Source organism: Neodiprion pinetum, chromosome 3, assembly GCF_021155775.2.
Source record: "Neodiprion pinetum isolate iyNeoPine1 chromosome 3, iyNeoPine1.2, whole genome shotgun sequence".
NCBI classification, from domain to species: Eukaryota; Metazoa; Arthropoda; class Insecta; order Hymenoptera; family Diprionidae; genus Neodiprion; species Neodiprion pinetum.
In genome coordinates, this window is record NC_060234.1 from 3,256,062 (window position 1) to 3,275,447 (window position 19,386).

General features: G+C 38.9%; 2 protein-coding genes across 3 annotated transcripts in view; one reads left to right on the plus strand and one right to left on the minus strand.

Annotated features, from left to right (window-relative positions):
• The window catches only part of NLG-3 (neuroligin 3), a 551,048-nt gene that overhangs the window by 341,083 nt on the left and 190,579 nt on the right, over positions 1–19,386 (minus strand). The gene's annotated exons all lie outside the window — the stretch shown is intronic.
• Positions 1–19,386, plus strand: part of NLG-4 (neuroligin 4) — a 260,340-nt gene that overhangs the window by 46,836 nt on the left and 194,118 nt on the right. The window contains exons 1-4 of one of the 2 annotated variants that reach the window (XM_046615828.2): positions 914–961; positions 1,094–1,365; positions 1,921–2,094; positions 16,872–18,545. In XM_046615828.2, coding sequence (XP_046471784.1) covers positions 18,301–18,545 — 245 coding nt within the window. In that variant the 5' untranslated portion in view covers positions 914–961; positions 1,094–1,365; positions 1,921–2,094; positions 16,872–18,300. Of the gene's footprint in view, positions 1–913; positions 962–1,093; positions 1,366–1,920; positions 2,095–16,871; positions 18,546–19,386 lie in introns of those variants that run through there. The other variant, XM_046615827.2, reaches the window with a different exon arrangement.

The window sequence follows — 19,386 nt, forward strand, 5'->3', positions numbered from 1 at the left end:
CTCCCTCAAAACTCACCCTCCGCTCTGCCAAATCACAGAAGATACGCACGGTCGAGCGTTATCGCGGCTTCGAGAATCTTCTTACACGATCGGAATGCGGCAGATCAGTCCGAACTTGTCTGCCGAACGACGCGACCCCCGAAAGTAAATAAACTTCCCGTTCGAAGCGATCGTCAGCCGCGTTGCTACGAGTGATAAACAGATACAAGCGTGAGTGACGCCGTTGTCAGCGAGAGGATGACCACCGAGTCTCGTTACGACTCGAAATATCACTCTGTGCAACGGAATAAAGTATGATACGTGCATTATGTACGTACCTGCAAAGCGCACGACGTTCTTCCGCCGAATTCAGGTCCAAACCGCTTTTGTTTCTCGCCAGGCGCTCGGTGAGTGAAGTTGGCCGCGGCTGGCGGCCGATCGTCAGATTGTTGATGAGCTGCGTCAGCCCTCGGAGGTCAGAAAACGAATACAGGTGGGCACGAACTAGCTTATTAGCATCTTCGATAATCTTGTTCGACGTGCGAAATGCGGTAAATGAGTACGAACTCGTCTTTCGAACGACGACGCTGCCAGAAATGAACAGACTCCCTATTTCTATACGCTGGAGCGTTTATCTTTCACGCGATCGCCGCTCGACGCCAATCGGAAGAGCGTATCGAACAAAAATACACGCGTAACGAGGACAAACAGGGAATTTGTTCCGTTTTGATAGCCGTGCCGTTCGACAATAAACTTCGAACTCATTTACCGCATTTCGCACGTCGAACAAGATTATCGAAGATGCTAATAAGCTGGTTCGTGCCCACCTGTATTCGTTTTCTGACCTCCGAGGGCTGACGCAGCTCATCAACAATCTGACGATCGGCCGCCAGCCGCGGCCAACTTCACTCACCGAGCGCCTGGCGAGAAACAAAAGCGGTTTGGACCTGAATTCGGCGGAAGAACGTCGTGCGCTTTGCAGGTACGTACATAATGCACGTATCATACTTTATTCCGTTGCACAGAGTGATATTTCGAGTCGTAACGAGACTCGGTGGTCATCCTCTCGCTGACAACGGCGTCACTCACGCTTGTATCTGTTTATCACTCGTAGCAACGCGGCTGACGATCGCTTCGAACGGGAAGTTTATTTACTTTCGGGGGTCGCGTCGTTCGGCAGACAAGTTCGGACTGATCTGCCGCATTCCGATCGTGTAAGAAGATTCTCGAAGCCGCGATAACGCTCGACCGTGCGTATCTTCTGTGATTTGGCAGAGCGGAGGGTGAGTTTTGAGGGAGATGCGAAGGTGGTCGACCTGCAGCTGCGGCGAACTTGACTCGTCGCTGGACGCCGAGCCGAGGAGCGTGAGATTTCGGAGTAAGCGGGTGAGTGTGTCTCTGTTTGCTTGATTTGAGTGCCTTCTGCGTATTATCGCGTTACGCGCGGGTAGAATCACGGCTTTCCCATTCTCTGCGAATGGCGTCCCTGCATATTTGTGCGATACGTCGTGCACGCCGTTCGACGCGCATTGAAGAGAAAAGCAGACACGACAAGGTCGGCGAGGCGTGGATATTTCACGACACGAAGATGTCGTAAAAAGGTTTACGCCGAGGTCCACGCTATCTGGTCTGCAAATTTTCACCCTAGACATCCGAGCTACTCCGGCATGGCGCTTCTTCAGCGAGGACGATGTTCTTGCTTGACGCGTGGTAAGCGCCGATCAAGATGTACAAAAATGCGAAAACCGAGCTTCGTTGTTGTCCGCCATTACAGGAGAACACCGACAGCAAACCTCGTTCGATTACACTATGTTTTTATGTGTGATAAAATGTGTGTTTTAAAAATGGCCAAGTGCCTCTTACTCCTGTATCGATGAGAATTGTGAAAGACTGTCCTGTAAATTAATCCGCAACGCGTGACTGATTTTTGTATTTTTACAGGAAAGATGATACACGTTCAGCCTGAATTCCCGCAGCCAAGTGTCGCGTGTTTTTGAAAAGGGATGCTTCGAATCCTGAGATTCGAAGCCTTCTGCGTCATAGAATCAGGGATCTGGATGCTACGCTGCGATTTGTCGATTTCGACGCAGGGAATTTTCGCCGTCGAAGCGATCGGTATGATTTACTGTTCCGTATGATATTTCGCACGTTCCTTGCTTGTTTGGATTCCTGCAGCCTGATAGTTGGCGCTGAACTAAGCCTCTAGTTGATATGATTTAGTTTATAAGTTTCTCATCGATGGATTTAAAAACTTCATCACGATGTCGTGTTTGGGAACGACGGTTGAACGCATGTTCGATTCCTCCTCCACAAGCTAGTCGAGTGTTTATATTATTTTCACTCTCGTTTCACACTTTAAAATTAACTTTTCTTTACGCGGTGGGAATTTGGAAACAAAATTCCTAAATATTACAACTCACTTAGTTGTCTTCGTTTTTTTCTTTCTCTTTTCACGCGTTCTGTCTTGCGGCACGTGAAATTATTTCCCCTCAGTATTTTCTTTCGAACTTTACTTTCTTTATTTCAGTGAAAAACTCGACTTGCAAAAATAGTATGGAAAATAAAAAACATCAACCTCTTTCACATCTTACATGTCATGGTGTTGGACTCGGGATGACGATTGGTCTGGATTTATGACTGATTATATCGGTTGTAAAAAATTATTGGAGAACATATATCTTCGGGGTGGGTACACTGATGAAACATTTTATTTACTCTGAACAAACGTGTATTTGTATTTAGCGAAATAAATATTTTCTTATCGTCATCAAATTTTAGTTTAGCCAAATAACGATCTATAGAAATTTGTTAATAGTTAACAAATCGTATTTGGCTGAACTAAAATTTGTTAATAATAACGAAATATTTATTTCGCTAAATCCAAATATACGTTTGTGAACAGTTAATAAACTCTCTTCTCGGTCTAAGTGTATAAACGGTGTAACAAAATTGGAAATTTTCGGAAACAAGATCGAGCTTATCGCGATATCCCGTCTCAGAAAACTTGAAAATAAATTTCACATCCAACTCGATCAAAGCTCAACTTACGCCCCTTTCGATTCTTTGTCGATTCTTTATCCCACATCGCCTCAGAACAAAGTATTATACAAGGTACTTTTTTAGATTTATATATCACAGCGTTTTTGCGATTTGAAATTTGAAATTTCGTTGAAAATTCACTGCGAATAATATTTTCAACTGTTATAACTATATCTTGAACGCAAAATCCGATCATAAAAGTTGAAAATCATCAACAAAAAATACATCTTGAAACTACGCACACGTTTCACGATCCAAATTTCCATCATCAATTTCGGAAAATTGTCCCCTCCTGAAATACAAAAATGTCTTCCAATGAGATTCATCGTCAATTAACCGGAGGGGAAGAAAGATGAGAAGTTTATTTTTCAGCCATATTCATTGAATTAGTATAATGCATGTGCTAATTCGTATACTTCCTTTAGCACTTTCCCTTCCTCTTTCCTTTCTTGAACGCCACAATTATTTCCTACCCATGGTATTACTTGTCAAGCTGTTGTAGCCCGTTCTTGTGACGTACGTCATCTCTTCCTGAGCCGACGTGACAGATAAGCCTGAGCCACCTGATCCTTCTCTCGTCGGCATAAATTTAAGAAAAAAAAAAAAAATTCAGCGATGACTCGCCCGTCTTAAACAATTTTCGGCAATAACTATTTCTATGTATTATGTATTCATCGACGAAAGCTCGACGTGCTAGAAACTTTCGTAAGGACGATATTGCGAAGATTTGAAATCCTTCTAACCTGTTTTACCGGTTTCAATTACCGGCAAATTAGTATTCGGTTTTTTTTTACTGCCAGTTATTTTCCATCAATTTCTCACCCCCCAAGAGTTCTGAAGCAATTGACTATAGTTTGAACTATGTATAAAATTTTTGAAAACTCAAAATACCATTCCGAAATCGGGAGACTTGAAAAATCGTTAACCGTAGAAGTAGAACGCATTTATTCAGCAAAATTGGATGATCACCAGAATTAATCGGCAATAAGTTTTTGCCAGTGTGAATTGCAAAAATTACAGGTGACGAAATTTGATCTCGTATTTTTCGTTTTATAATGTCACGTTTCTTTTTACTTTTTTTTTTTCTCGCTGTGACGAAGTAAAAATTCTGCAAAATTTCGTGATAAAAATCGAAAAACCGTCTGAGTTCAGGTCGCCTGAAATTCATCGCTCGAATATTATAGAATAATGATAAAGAGTCGGTCCTAATTTTGATCGATCAGGATTAATAATTGATTGAATCGTTGCGTCCGCCGATTTGAAAGGAAAATGGAAAATGAGGGTCGTCTCTCTCTCTCTCTCTCTCTCTCTCTTTTTCTCTCTCTCTCTCTCTGTCTCTTAGTCTGGACGCGAGATGAACTTTCCTTTTATTTAATTTCGGGTCGTTCCGGGACTCGAACGATTCCCGGGAGGCGCGAGAAACGCGACGCGGCTGAGAAATTCACTCCGGGCGACAAGGGTGCGACCAGAGAAAGAGGACAGTGGTGCGAATTTTTATTTTCCTTATTATTATTCGAGCTCCCTTCTCCTCTGGTCCCGCTTTTTTCGTAACTTGGTGCGATAAACGCGCCTGCTAACTTCCCTAAAGAATTTAAAGTGACAGTCTGGAATTCGGCCGCGAAGCTCTGCTTATACCTTTTCCAACGTACATACATAAGTGTATATATACTATTACATATATATATATAAAGGGAATAAAACCGATATGGAAATGTTCCAAGAAAAAATAAAAGTTTTGAGAATTTTTCGCAAATTTTCAGACCGTTTGAACAGTGATTTAGCTGATCGTCAAAATTCAGTGCTCAAGGTAATTGAAAAAAAAAGAGATTACAGTTTTTGAAAATTTTTAAAAAATTTTTCTTCAAAACTACCTTCATAATTATAAATACATTTATAAATTAACCAGTTGAACGATTTGCTCGCAAATTTTATTTTTACAAATAGTCTGGTTCAACAATCATTTTCTTCTTTTCTTTCTGTTTTACGAGTATGATCAGTGTTGTCAGATACTTGTGATGTTTTGTTTTCGCAAATCTAACTGTTTTTCATTTTATTCTTGAGAAAATCTTATATTTGTATAAACTTTTTTTTTCGATACGTTCCGAATCTTCATACGATTTCTTCCCACGTAATTGTCTACCAAAATTCAACAAGCATTTTCTTTTTTTTCTTTCCTTTACTTTATCCAATTTATCCATCTTGCGATAATTTATTATATATTTTCCTCTCAAGTTGATAAAATAATTTGATCATAGCGTATCGTTGTTCGATTGAGAAATTATTATCATTTTAATTTGAAATGAAGAAGAAAAAAGAGGAAAATGTAAAAACGAATTTCGATCGTTGAATGAAACTGTTTATCGCTTTGAGAATGTTATTAATTTTCACCTCAGTTCAGAAACTTATACGATGTTTCGATATTACATTACTTGATACATGCCGACATCGTTTTGACCGAAAAAAATCTAACGAGACAAAAAAATTGATTGGAAAACGTATAAGACGCGATTGTTTGATAGTGAAAAAATATATCTACCTAGTGTACAAAATAAAATCTCTTACTTACTTCAATTCTTTATAGCGATTGACGGAGTTGAGGGACATCTTTCGGGAGTGAAACGGAGAAAATTTCAAAGATAAATTTTACCCGAGAAACTCGGCTTACACTCCGTATAATTTGACGAGTTGCAAGAAGCTCGTTTTGCTCGGTAAGCTCGATATCCTGAGATAACATTCACCTGCACGTTACGGTGGAAGAGTTCATCCGACTCTTCGTCATCCGGTGATTTCTTCTTCTTCTTCTTCTTCTTCTTCTTCTTCTACTTGTTCTTCTCAAGATCGTTACGAGTAAACGATGCAAGACGAGCTTTCGTCGCCTCGAAAGATGTACAGGTGTGTGTGTATACGTATACATGTATATATGTATACACGTGTCTGTACACAGGTCGAACTTTTTCATCGAAACTTTTCTTTCTGCAAAGATTTACCGAAGTTCGTTCCCCGTTTAATTCCGCGTTAATTAGTCCTCGTTAATGATCACGAAACACGAAATCCTAACCCCTGAAAACAGCAACTCTTCAAGTCCGCGTTAGCGGATCCGCTGATAATCTAATCTAGACGCCTGCTCAGCCACCCTTTGGCTTCGCCATTCGCCTCGGGTAACGGCGCGGGTGGGGAGTAAAAGAAAACAGTCATAATCGCAGCCGTAACTACTGGACGAAGAGGGGGGGAAAATGAGTCCGAGCATTTCCTCGACCTTGTGTCGTGTCAGCGTACTTCAGGATTCGTAAGCTGAGAAAAATTTCATTTGTTACAGTAACTAGAAAAATTCAGTAAAAGAGGTATCGTTGAAAAAAACTGTTTGAGTATTGTTGAAATTAGGAAAAACGAGGTACGCCTAACCATTTTGCGCTATCGTCGATCCTTTTTTGGTTATTGCAACGCAAAATCAATTTGCGAGGTTTACTCTACTTTTTTAGTTAAACAACGCTTCGAACGTCAATTTATTCTTGCACGAGCGTTAAATTTTCGCAATGGTTGCAAGAAAATATATTGCAACAGCGATCGTAATGAGAGAGAATAGCAACGGATAATAGACTTTCCGGTAACGGCTAGAAAACTAATTTTCATTTTCCACCTAGAGTTATATTTTTCGATTGTGATAAAAAATGAAAATAGTTAAAGACCGAGCGGTAACCGGAACTAAAAACTTCTCTCATGGTGTATAAAGGGGCTTGATCATTCGCAGATGAATGATGAAGAATTGCTTGAAGATATTTATCGGTATCATCTTCCTTCAATTTCGTTCCGAGAAGGAAGTTTTTCATCTAAGGATTCATCATCCTCAGTTAGTATTTAAAAAAAAAAAATCGATCCATTGCTATACTAAATCTATCCTTCAAGATTTGCAATGGAGTCAAAACTGTTCTTCTTCTAATTTTTCTCATACTCTACAAGTTGTTTTCATGGTCGTCGATTAGATTCTGACCGTTTCTCCACTTTCCAGCGTTCATCAACATTCTTTCCATTTTCTTCTTCACCCCTTCAGTCTTGAATATTTCCCGCCGTCACATCGGTCAGTTTCCTCATCGTCGATGAAACTTGCCCAAATTCGATGTTGGTCTTCTCGTTCCTGAACACCCTCTGTAATTTCCTTCTTTTCCAGCTCTTCTTCTCCGTCTTTCCATCCATCCGTATCAATTTCGTTCGAGTCTTTCTTCACTTAAAAAAAACACAAGAACCTCGCATGATTTTTCGACAAGTTCCTCGCCTCGCCTTATTTTCCGTACTTGCCAATCCATTAGACAGCGTATCATCGAACGACAAGCACCAAGGTGTGATTAATAGGATGACTACGAGCCTGCGTCTCGAGGCACGTGTGTGAAGGGTCTGTCGTTGGGGTGGCGTGATGATTATAGTCGGAACGGTAAGAGGTTAATTTTGCAGCTCAGCAAAAACTTAATTAAATTTGTTGGGCCGAAGGGGGGAGGAAACTTTGCGGAACCGATATAACACCTTGCCAGGCGTAACCTGAGCCCCGTAACCGAGGGCAGAGTTATTAATTGTTGCGTTTTATAACTCCGGCTGGTGGGATCCCCTGGGATTTTCAAACCCGTTTATTCCACAAAAGTTTAAGCATCTCGTAACGTCCTCCTTGCAGGCTGCTCCTTCCTGCTGGCTCACCATCGTCTCTCCATCTCCATCATTCTTCCCTGTTATTCTCGTTCCTCCATCTCTCTCTCCCTTTCACACCCAACCTCTTCTTGTACCCTGTGCTTCAAAATAATTTATCGATGTTTACCTTCGAGGTTTTTGTACGTGTGTGCGTTTGTGTTTATACGTATACACGCTGACTGCTTGTATATTTCATTCTCAGCTTTGTCTCTTCTCTCCTGTCTCCGTAAATTCATTTCATTTCACACCCCGAGATTTTCGGCTTGTCTCACGGATCGGAAGAGATGAAGAAAGGAGAAGGAAAAGAGGGTTGAAAAAATAAAAAAAAAGAAAAAGAAAAACAAGCCTGATTCCTTCGCAACGCGAGATTGCAAAAATTTTTCACCCTCCGGCGACAACGTCTTATTATATTTTGAGAGAAAATAAATGAATCAGAGAAAGTAACGAGTCTGATAATCTCTTCAAATGTTCCAGTCGCGAAATAAAGAAATTCGGGTAAATTTCACACCTTTATGAAAACCAGAGATTTTCAAATAATTACAGAATGAATTCAGATGATTATTTACCGATATTATTAACTCTTTTGACGATTTCAATAAAATTGATTATTCACTAAAAATCTTGTAAAACCTCTGAGAACGTTTCTTAAGAATAATTCAAAAAAGTATCAAAAAATGTGTAAATTAGCCTGGTTCGAAAAAATGGACTGTTTTTTTTTTTTTTCTTTTTTATCAAATTTCACCTGTTCAATAGTTGTGGGAAGGGAAAATAAGACGCCTTTTATAATTTTAACGAACGTGACAACCAGTAAAGCGCCTTCTTTTTACCAAAAATAAATTTGCTAAATTTAAAAATTAACTAAACTACATGATTTTACAGCGGTTAAAATGCTTCCGAAAAAACCACAATATATCGCTGTTAATATCGAAAAAAGTAAATTTTCACACGATTTCAACTTTAACCTTGAATAACTTTTGAAACAGTTTAGATATCAAAAAATTATCGGAGATCTTTTTTGTAGAGCATTAAAGTCCCCAAAAAATTAGATTCCGAAGAAATCCTTGACGAGAAAATCACCGGACAAAATTCACCCGGCTGAATTAACTCCTGACATGCAGAAAAAAAAAAAATTAAATGAAAATGTACGAAATTGACGATTAAATCAGTGATTTTAACGATTCGACGAACGCTTTGGGTGAAAATTTTAAATTCCGTAAGGATGATTTTTTCGGTAACGGTAAACATTGTAAAATCTTTCAAAATTTACGTTCAACTCACTTCGGTGATTAAAAAAAATCAAATATTGAGACGTGGCCCATATTTGTGAAAAGCCTAGGTTTGTGCTTCGGGGGAATGCGCGCGTGTCTATTTTCGCATTGTCGGATTATAACAAGCGCCGGGAGGCCGGAGAGTCTTCTCCGCGTTGCGGAAGGGAAGTTTCTTTTCTCCGCAGTGCCTCATTAGGCCGAACTACCGTGCACCGAAGTCTGTTCTATTCACCCTTCGCTCTCTCTTTATCTCTCTGTTTCTCCCTTTCGAACGCGCGGTTATTATACGAATTACGGAAAGACCGGGAATCCTGGTCAAGCCCTGAGGGTGGATCGCGGAATCGCGGGGTGGAAAATTGGATCACGATCAAGTCAAAAACTAGGGTGAAAATTTCTCGCACAGGTTGATTTTCCAGAAGATAACGCGCCGTTCGATTTTTCCCATACGCTTTTACGTAACGTGAAAAGCTAATCAACCGCGGGAGAAGATGGTTAATTTATGGTTAGGAATTATGATCGATACACGCGCGGACGAGTTGAAAGATGAAGAAAAGAAATATTTCGGAAAAGTTGAATTATACTTCAACTATTCAGGTGGAATAATTTAACGGTATCATTTGGTCAACTTTGTTCGTTTCGAAGAATTTCTTTAGCCTTGATTTTTATTATCGAAAAAATCTTAACGAGTATTCGCGTTTCGTCATTGCTGAAAGGAAATTTTCAATTCCCGACAACGCGAAGTGTGAAATTTTCCCTGAACTCGATGAACGAAGTATCCAGTTTACATCTTACAGATCGCTGAAGAAAGTTCTCGAACCTTTCCGCATGGCTGGTTATATTGGCCATTAAAGAAAGCTGCAATATTTTAACGATCGTTGTGACTTGTCGAATATTCTTCGTGCGCCGACTTATCGATGCTCTTGAACGTCGAAAACTGTTCCGAAAACGAAAGTCTTCAACTTTCTGTAACGAAGAATGAGGATAACGAAAGGAATCGAAAAAGTGCAACCGCGCGTACTGGAAATTCGAAAAACGAAAAGAAAAGCAAGGAAAAATACCGAACAATAATTACGTCAGCATCGCGTAACGAACGAGGCAAAAAAGTAGCACAATTATAATTCCAGGGATGTAAATACGCGGCGAGTTGGACGAGCGCATTATGGCGGCTGCGGAAACGGAGGAAAAGCCGATGATACAGCTGCACAACAGCTTTCCTAATTAAATGGAAAAATTTTTACGATGCGGTGTATGAAATAGCGAAGCGGAGAGTAGCGAAGAGATGAAAAGTAAAATGAAATAAAAGAAAGGAACAAGTTTCGGGGTGAGGGAAACGGAAAAGTTCTACGTAAACTTGAAAACAGCCCCGTGGCTGTTTGGCTGAAAAGAAGAGGTTCAAGGAGCGGGAGAAAATCGTCATAATAACCAGCTACCATTCCTACTCTACGATGAGAAAAATTTCATTTGTTACAGTGACTAGAAAAATTGAGTAAAACGGGCATCGTTAAAAAAACTGTTTGAATATTGTTTGAATTAGGAAAAACGAGCAGCGCAAAATCAGGTTCTGAGGTTTACTCTACTTTTTTAGTTAAACAAGGCTTCGAACGTTAATTTATTCTTGCACAAGCGTTAAATTTTCGCAACAGTTGCAAGAAAATATAGTAACAGTGATCGTAATGAGAAAAAATAATAACGGATACTAGACTTGCCGGTTACGGTTAGAAAACTAATTTTTATTTTCTACCTAGAACTATATTTCTCGATTGTGGTAAAGAATGAAGAAAATAGTTAAGGACCGAGCGGTAACCGGAACTGAAAATTTCTCTCATTGTAGGTATTCAACAATGCGAAAATAGCGCCGCTACTTCATGCTTCGGTAATATTTTTGCTGCTCTTTGTTTGGTCCGATTTCCCATTTCTTTTGTACTCGCTTTATTCGCATTCTCTTTCTCTCTTTACCTTCGGCGATTTTCGTTATTGTTATACGACGAGTTGGCTTTGGTTATTAGTTCATGTACGAAAACGCCAACTCACCGCACAATTTGGTTGCAAAGAGAATGGTGTGTAGAAATTATGACCTCAAACGAACGCTGAATTTTATTCTCTTGATTAAGCTTGTATCGAGAGAAAATCAGCTTTTGTGATAAAAGGGTGACGGTACTCACCTTTCGTTGAGCTTGTTGTTTCGGGCTTAGGAGAATCGAGAATGTCTTTTGACGAACGTTATTAGGACCGGTGATCAAAGTGGTTAACAATTAATTATTTGCGGTGTCAGAGCCTGCAGCGCGGTAAGAAAATATTTGTTTGATTGCTGGTCAAAATCTCGAAAGACCAAAAAGTCGACCGTTTGAAAACTCGAAATTTTCGAGAATTTGAAAAATCGAACGATCGGTGTACCGAAATTGAGATTTTCGGTGAATCACCCGGTAGAATAGCTGTTCTACCGAAAGTTTATCTAATCAAATGCTCTTTTATCCGAAAAAGTATTTTCAGAACTTTCTGCAATGCGAATGAACAAAGCACAGAATGTGAAGATATAGAAAAATGAATATCACGAAATAAGAAACAAAGACCGGCTGATACTTCTAGCGACCAAAAAACCTGAAACAAAAAATTATTCGACGAAAATCAAAGTTCAGAAGAAGAATCCGTACGGATATCCGTAATTTTTCGAACTTTTCAAATATTCAAACGCCAAAATACGCAGAAAGGATGCCACTTTTAGAAAAAACGATTTTTCGACGCTCTAATGTCTCAAAGATATTAGTTTACTATTCTTCACTCGTAATAATCTCACTAAACGTGTTTTCTCGATCAATTGAGAGGCCAAGTAAAAAAATATGGCTCGATTGATTTGTAGAGAACTTATCGACGCCGCGACGGTCAAAATGAGCTCTCGTTCGTTAAAACCGTTTAACCAATGCAATTTTTTCACCGAAGGAAATATTTCAATACCACGATCTCTTTGAAGTTATCAATATAATTATGCAATTCTATCTGAAATTTATGGTTTTCGCAATTTTTTTTTTTTTTATTCACCGGGAATACAGTTTTAATTAAACCAGATTCAGTGACACTTTCATACCTTCGCTGTACGATATTTTTCTGTTCACAACGCTTTGAACGGACTATACGCCTGGTAGATCCTTAATTAAGTTCAGGGCAGAAGGACACGCGGCAAATTCTCGAGTGCGGCTAAAACGCATTGTCTCAGAAGGTCGCACAGCGATTCGGGCAACCCCTTATGACCGTTCTCTCAATTTCGGGAGGAATTTGAAACCGGATTCCCAAACGTGGACACTGCAGACCCTTCGCGATCCAAGATTTTCAACACCTCGAAACGAGAGGAAATTCCGCCCGGTGAATATAACAGTAATTTGCCATTGTAACGCGTCGAAGGCCACGGTCGAGTTTTGATGGTCAGAGAAACTGGAACACCGAGAACCGAAAAAATTGTGAAGAGAAAACGGTCGACTCTGTAATTGAAGAGAAGAATAAAAAGAGGCTGTTATAGTGCCTGTAACCGAAAATTGCAGAAAAAAGAAACGGGGGAATGGTATATTATGCAACGAGGAGGGAAACTCGGTCTTTCCGGACCGAGCGTCAACAATATTCAAACAGTTTTTTTAACGATACCTGTTTTACTCAATTTTTCTACTTACTGTAACAAATGAAATTTTTCTCAGTGAGCGTAACGATTTACACCCTCGTGCGATCCAGCCGAGCACTCGGATTGTAAAAACGGGTTTTACGCACTAGATACGAAAAGTACTATTTCTTTTCTGCGTCGTTATTTGCGTCTGTGGAATTTTTATTTCGAACCTCCCCTCCCCTCAAAAAAAAACGAAAAAAAAAAGAGAGAAAACAGCACTAGCAGCCTCTTCTTACTCTCTTTTTCAATCGCTTCCGGAAATCGATCGAGTGCGAATGAATCTGTGATGAAAATTTCGTACAATTTCCAATGGTCACGCAAAGACTCGGAATGCGATCCGCATTCTCAGTCTCGGCGGAAGTGAAGAAGAGTGATCGCAGCAACACCTTGGAAAATGGAGATTTATTAATGGCGGCGTTGAAATTGGAGAAGGAGGTGGAGGTGGAGGCGGGAAAAGTTGTTCAATTAAATTCTGGGCCGAGGTTCAACGCCGATGTGCCCAGCATGTACTAATTCCGCGTCTCGTATCCCGCGGTAAATGAGAAGGATGTAGATAGAGGTAAAAGACGAGAGAAGGCTTCACCCTCTTCCTGTCTACGATCTCACCCCGTCTGCCCTAGTCGATTGATTGATGGCTTTCGGATTATTCGCTCGTAGTTTGTGTTTCGTTTTTTTTCATTTTTTCTCATCATATTTATGTAATAAGATGATCGAGCGAAGCGCCTGATCCATTTTGTGGAAACGCATTAGCGGAATCAAAACGGTCCGGTGAAAATATTAACTCTCTCCTAATGCGAGGAATATTAGATATCGCTCTGTAACAAAACCGTCGATTTTATCACTCCGCAGCAAAAATTGCCCTGCAAAACGTTTTTTTTTTTTTTTTTTTCTTCTTCTTTTCGTCTTTTCTTCTTCCACAAGATACGAACAAACCGGGGTGTTTTGTCAGGTAATTATAGTCTATTGTTGGAAAAATAATTTCCCTCTTCGTGAATTTGATAAAAATTGAATTACAACTTTGACAAACTGACGTGGAGTAAAAAAAATTCACAGATTCCTGTTTGGAATATTTTCGATGTAATTGTTTTGTTTTTTTTTTCTGTTTTCTTTTACACTGACAATGAGAGGAATTTTCAGTTTCGGTTACCGCTCGGTTCGTAACTATCATCATTTTTACCACAATCGAAAAATATAGTTCTAGTTAAAAAATGAAAATTAGTTTTCTAGCTGTTACCAAAAAGTCTAGCATCCGTTACTATTCTTTCTCATTACGATCACTGTTGATATATTTTCTTGCAACTGTTGGGAAAATTTAATGCTTGCGCTACAATAAATTGACGTTGAAGCCTTGTTTAACTAAAAAAGTAGAGTAAACCTCAGAAACTGATTTTGCTTTGCAATTACCAAAAAAGGATCGACGATAGCGCAAAATGTTTAGGCGTACGTCGTTTTTCGTAATTCCAACAATATTGAAACAGTTTTTTTAACGATACCTGTTTTACTCAATTTTTCTAGTTACCGTAGCAAATGAAATTTTTCTCAGTGTAGAATGACAATTGTAGATTTTACAAAAATCTCGTAACGAATTAATTTTCATCGCACGATGAATGTATAATATTGTGATAATTATACTCTGACCAAATTTACTGTCTGCATTTTGTACTTTATAAATATCACCAACAAAATACCAATTTCCTAAATTACTGTGGATAAATCATTTCGGTTTTCACAAAAGAGCGTTGTTTTCTCTCTCTCTCTCTCTCTCCTAGTCCCTTGTCACCCTCTAGAAACTGACGCGTCACAGGGTGAAAGAGGCTGTTTTCCCGCAGCGAAAACGCCGAGGGCAAGCAAGTAACTTCCGCTGATTGGATATTACCTTAATGATGTATTCGCCCTCCGTGATTTATCGATCCAGAGACGTCAAGCTTGGACCACCGCAACGATCAGAAGGAAGTAGTGACAGGAGTTAGGGAAATTGTACACAACGTTGACAAAATTATCTCAGGCTTGATTTCTTCTTCGTGGTATCTTGTTTTTTTTTTTTTTTTTCTTTTTCCTCACTTTCAGATTGTCACTTTTTGAAGTATGCAAAATATGTTGCAAAGAATTCTTATCTCCTTTTTTTTTCTGACGCGAGACGGAACAATTTTCAACGACACGAAGACACAGAAATTATTATTCCTCATTCGTTTCGAAGATGCCCGAAATTTTCAAAGATCAATCGCTGCAAGAGAGAATTTTCTGATACACGTATCACAATTACTTGCATCGTAGGAAAGAGAAAAGGATAAATATTGTAATTGACAGTAAAAAGATACAACGGATTCTAGAAATTTTCTGAATAACAAAAACTCGGGCTTTTCATTTTCATTCATTTCAGCTGTTGCGAAAATTCACTTATGAGTTATCCGTTTTACTTGTGAGTTGAATACCAGCTTTTAAAAATACTTTTCATTATTCCGACAAGTAAATTTATTCAATACATTCCGTTGGAAGAAAATATTTTCATTGAAATCCACTCGAAAGTAATGAAAATATGAATAAAGAATTTTTTTCTAAACAAATCCTCTATAATTTAAAAAAAAAAAAAAAAAAAAACTACGAGTCCAACGAAATTCGATGCAGTTTCACCAGTTCAAACTTCATCGAAATCGATCACCCTCAAAGCGTGTACTACCCTCGTAGGTATTTTTCGATCACGTTTCGTTTCGTCCGAGTTCGTAATATCGTTGGTGAAAAAAGGGAAGAATATTAAAACCGAAGCAAGGCCAGATTTTGAGAAGAAGATAAAATTGGACTTTCTTCTTCGAGTAGGATTATAAATAACAATGATCTGAAAATATTGTCACAGATTTCGATATCGGCCGAGTATATCAGCTTCTACGTTCTAACTTATGTTACACGTATTACACACACACACACACACACACACACACACACACATATATGTGTATACGATCCTCTCCCGAAGACTATTCACCATTTTCTATATCGGCTGGTACTCGATAGCGCTGTACACGGCTTACGTATAGATAGCAATACGTGGCACGTTATATACGTTATACATGCACGCTTGTATATTATATCATATATATATCATATATATATATATATATATATATATGTATATATAGGCGGGTATAATCCCTGAGGTCGATGCTAACGATAAGCAGGAGAAACGACGTCATGGATGTACATATGTGCGGGGGGGTGGTTATATTATATATCGGTCGCGTATAATGCACTCACATATATAGGTGAAAACCACCCCGGGGTAAAACGTACAAGGCATTCCATGCCCGTCTGCGTACTTTGAAGAAAGAATATTACGAACCCACACACACACACACGCCGCTCTATCCTTTTTATTATATCCCACACCGAGACGGCGTATACGTTACGTTATATGCATTATCAATGCACGTATACGTATATTTGAATATGTCGCCGCGGAAGGAAAATCTTCGGTACGAGTAAAGGAAGAAACTGACTTTCTACTACCGTATAGGGTAATATATGAATATTGGAATAGGAAAGGAACCGAGGGAAATGATACATTATGCGTTTCACTTTTTCCTCTCTCTCTCTCTCTCTCTCTCTCTCTCTCTCTCTCTCTCTCTCTCTCTCTCTCTCTCTCTCTCTCTCTCTCTCTCTCTCTATTAACTATTTTGTATTTATTCACCGTATATCTGCACTCAATCCTTGACTTGTGATTAGTAATTCAGTAATTGGTAGGTGTGATTTATTTTGAGGTTTACTCTGCTTTCGTCGTATTATCATTTTCTTTATTTCTTTTCTTTTTTTTTTTACTCAATCGCCTTGCACTGCCTTAGGAGTTTTTCCCATGGCCATAATGAACTCTACTCTTACTATACTCTCACTCTTTTCTTTATTCTTCATTCATTTTTTTTTTTTTTTGTTTTTTTTATCCACTTTGTTCTTTTCAATTCGCAATTTTTAAGTACTATATTTATTAATTATTAATTGGATCCTCACGCAGAAGGATGATTCCTTTTATTTTCAATTTTTATGGGTGAAAAAGTTTTCTTTCGTATGTTTAATTAAAGTTGTTGTTTTTTTTTTTCCTTTTCTTTTTTTCGATTCCGAGTCAACAAAGGAATTCTGCTGTACTGAAAATTGTATTTTTCTTGTCGAGAGTTTGAACAGACACTTGATATATCATGCGAATCGGCGAAAAAAATCAAATGGTACAAAAATATGACTCGTAATTATTTAACGAACGTCCGTATTGTTTGTTTCAGATTATTTCGTCGGCCGGTGAGAGAATCAATGTGCATCTTGATGCCTCAAGGATCGAGCTGTGATCAGCAACTGTCGATTACAGTTACTAAAAAAGAAAATCGTACCGGTGATTCGGTTGTGATTATTATATATGATACGTGTGTGATGATACGAATCAGTGCGGTAAACTCCTAGAAATTAAATCAAAATTCGTTTTTACGCGGGTAAAATTGGGCAATGAAACTGAATAAAATAAGGGGATGAATTGAATTAACAAAAGGTAAATAACGGAAAGCTGACGAATTAGGTGCAACGAGCAAAACTGAAATTTGATAGTTTCCGATCCTTGAAGACTGAAATGATTCTCTTTTCCTTCTCTTTTCTTCAAAGTAAATCGCACGATTACAGTACATCGTGGCAAACGGAAGGGAGGTTGTTTATATAACGTTATACTAGAGAGGATATTTATTTTTTTTCCCCCAGAAGAAATGAAAGCGTTGGAAGGATACTTCGGGGAACAGGATATACCTTATTAGGATCCATATCCTCCGGTAAATTCCTCCCTCGATCTTTAATATAACGCAAAGTTTACCCTCCGGTCATGAATCGCCGGGGTTGAAAAATATGCGATCATATTGCGTAGCGGAATATCACGTAATAATCAACTCATCTTGTTGGGAAATGTTCGATTCTAGAGTCGCTTCTTTGAAGTTGTACAATTTTTAACGACATTCAAATAAATACATGGAAATAAATAAATATCAACTGTTTTCAAGAATTTTTCCAACTTTTTCGAATAGTTGTACGAAAATAAAGAAGAAAAGGCAATACGGAAAATCATTTTGAAAGGCACGTATCCTGGCCGGGTTGTTTTGTTATTTCGAACGAAAGAAGAAGGTAGGGAATTAGGAAATGCAAGGAATGCGGGAGGCGCCGTCGTAGCTTGGTAGAGAATCTAAGATCTAACGTGACAAATCGTACCGAAGAAAAATATTACAAATTCGTGGGCTTTTATTAAATTGCTTGGTGCATGGCTCGGTTGTTATAATTCATTCGCGTAAAGCCGAAAGCCGGGGAGCAAAAAAGCCGGAAACAAGAAATATCATTTGAAATTAACAATAAGAAACATCCGGACAAAAAGCGCAGGAAATAAATATAATGAAATTAATGTTCAAACGAGCGAAGTAAGATTGAAAAATTAACGATTTGTGTAATGATGTAACATAATACAGAAGTGTAAGATAATATAAAATTGCTGCGTGGGAATAAAATTAACACGAAAACATCGTTGAAAAAAAAAAGGAGAGGGAAAAAATGGCAGAAGAGGGAGGAGAAAAAGAAATCAACTAAGTCGAGTGACATGAGGTAGTCGGAACGATTTCGGTCGGTTGGATGCGTATATACGAGTGATTTGGGGGGCGAACAAAGGGGCCGGAGGGGGAGTTCAAGATGGAACTTTTGATCATTCTGGTATGCCTGATCACGCCTCCGACTCTTTCCCTGTCGATAAAGACGAAACTTAACCCGCGAATCGTCCAGACTCAGTACGGTCGCATTCAGGGGTTCGTCCAGTCCTTCGAACCCCCTAAACTCAAATCGATCGACGTTTACCTCGGCATACCTTACGCGACTCCACCAGTCGGAGGAAACAGGTTTTCACCCACGAGGGCGCCAAGTCCTTGGGACGGAATCAGGTGAGCGGAAGTTATTCACTTTGATCTGTGTGAAATTCGGGAGTTTTTAGTTTTTTTTTTTTTTTTTTTTTTAAATAATTCCATTTGCGATGTTGGATAAACTATGGCGAGACAAACCGGAACGGATATCTGACGTATCGATGATTGATCGATCCAACCTTAATTTTTTCAATTTTTCGTTCGGCGATTTTTTGACTTTTGACATCGATTGTTTTTGTGGATCGATTTCATTTTCGAATCAATAATGCCGATATTCTCTTTTCCTAAGCGAGGGCGCAAAGTTTGATTTTGCGTGCCCAAACTTGTGTGAAAAACAGTACATTCCCGCACTCGTACGGCAATTGAATTAAAATATCTAATTGTACTACCAAAAAAGACATTTCGAGTCGATTCTCGCAATGACCGATATTTTCTTCACGTAACCGAGTGCGCAAAATAGAGCTTTCCCGCACTTGAGCGGGAATTGAATCAAAATATCTAGCTACAGTACTTGAACAGACATTTCTATTCAATTCCCGTAATAGTGCGGGAATGTACGATTATGCGCACTCATTTAGGGTCGCAAAAACGAATTTCACGCACTTACAATCAGTTGGAAAAACATCATATCGGCAACTATTGATTCAAAAATGAAATCAATCCACGAAGACTATCAATGTTGAAAGTGGAAAAATTAACGAACTAAAAATTGATGAAACAAAATTGGATCAAATGATCATTGATACGCCAGTGATTTGTGTCGGTTCGTTTCATCGTAATTGTTCAATTTCCGCGCTAGTGCGGGAATGCACTATTTTGCGCACTTGTCGAAGCAATTTTACAGCTTTGATATAAAGAGTTG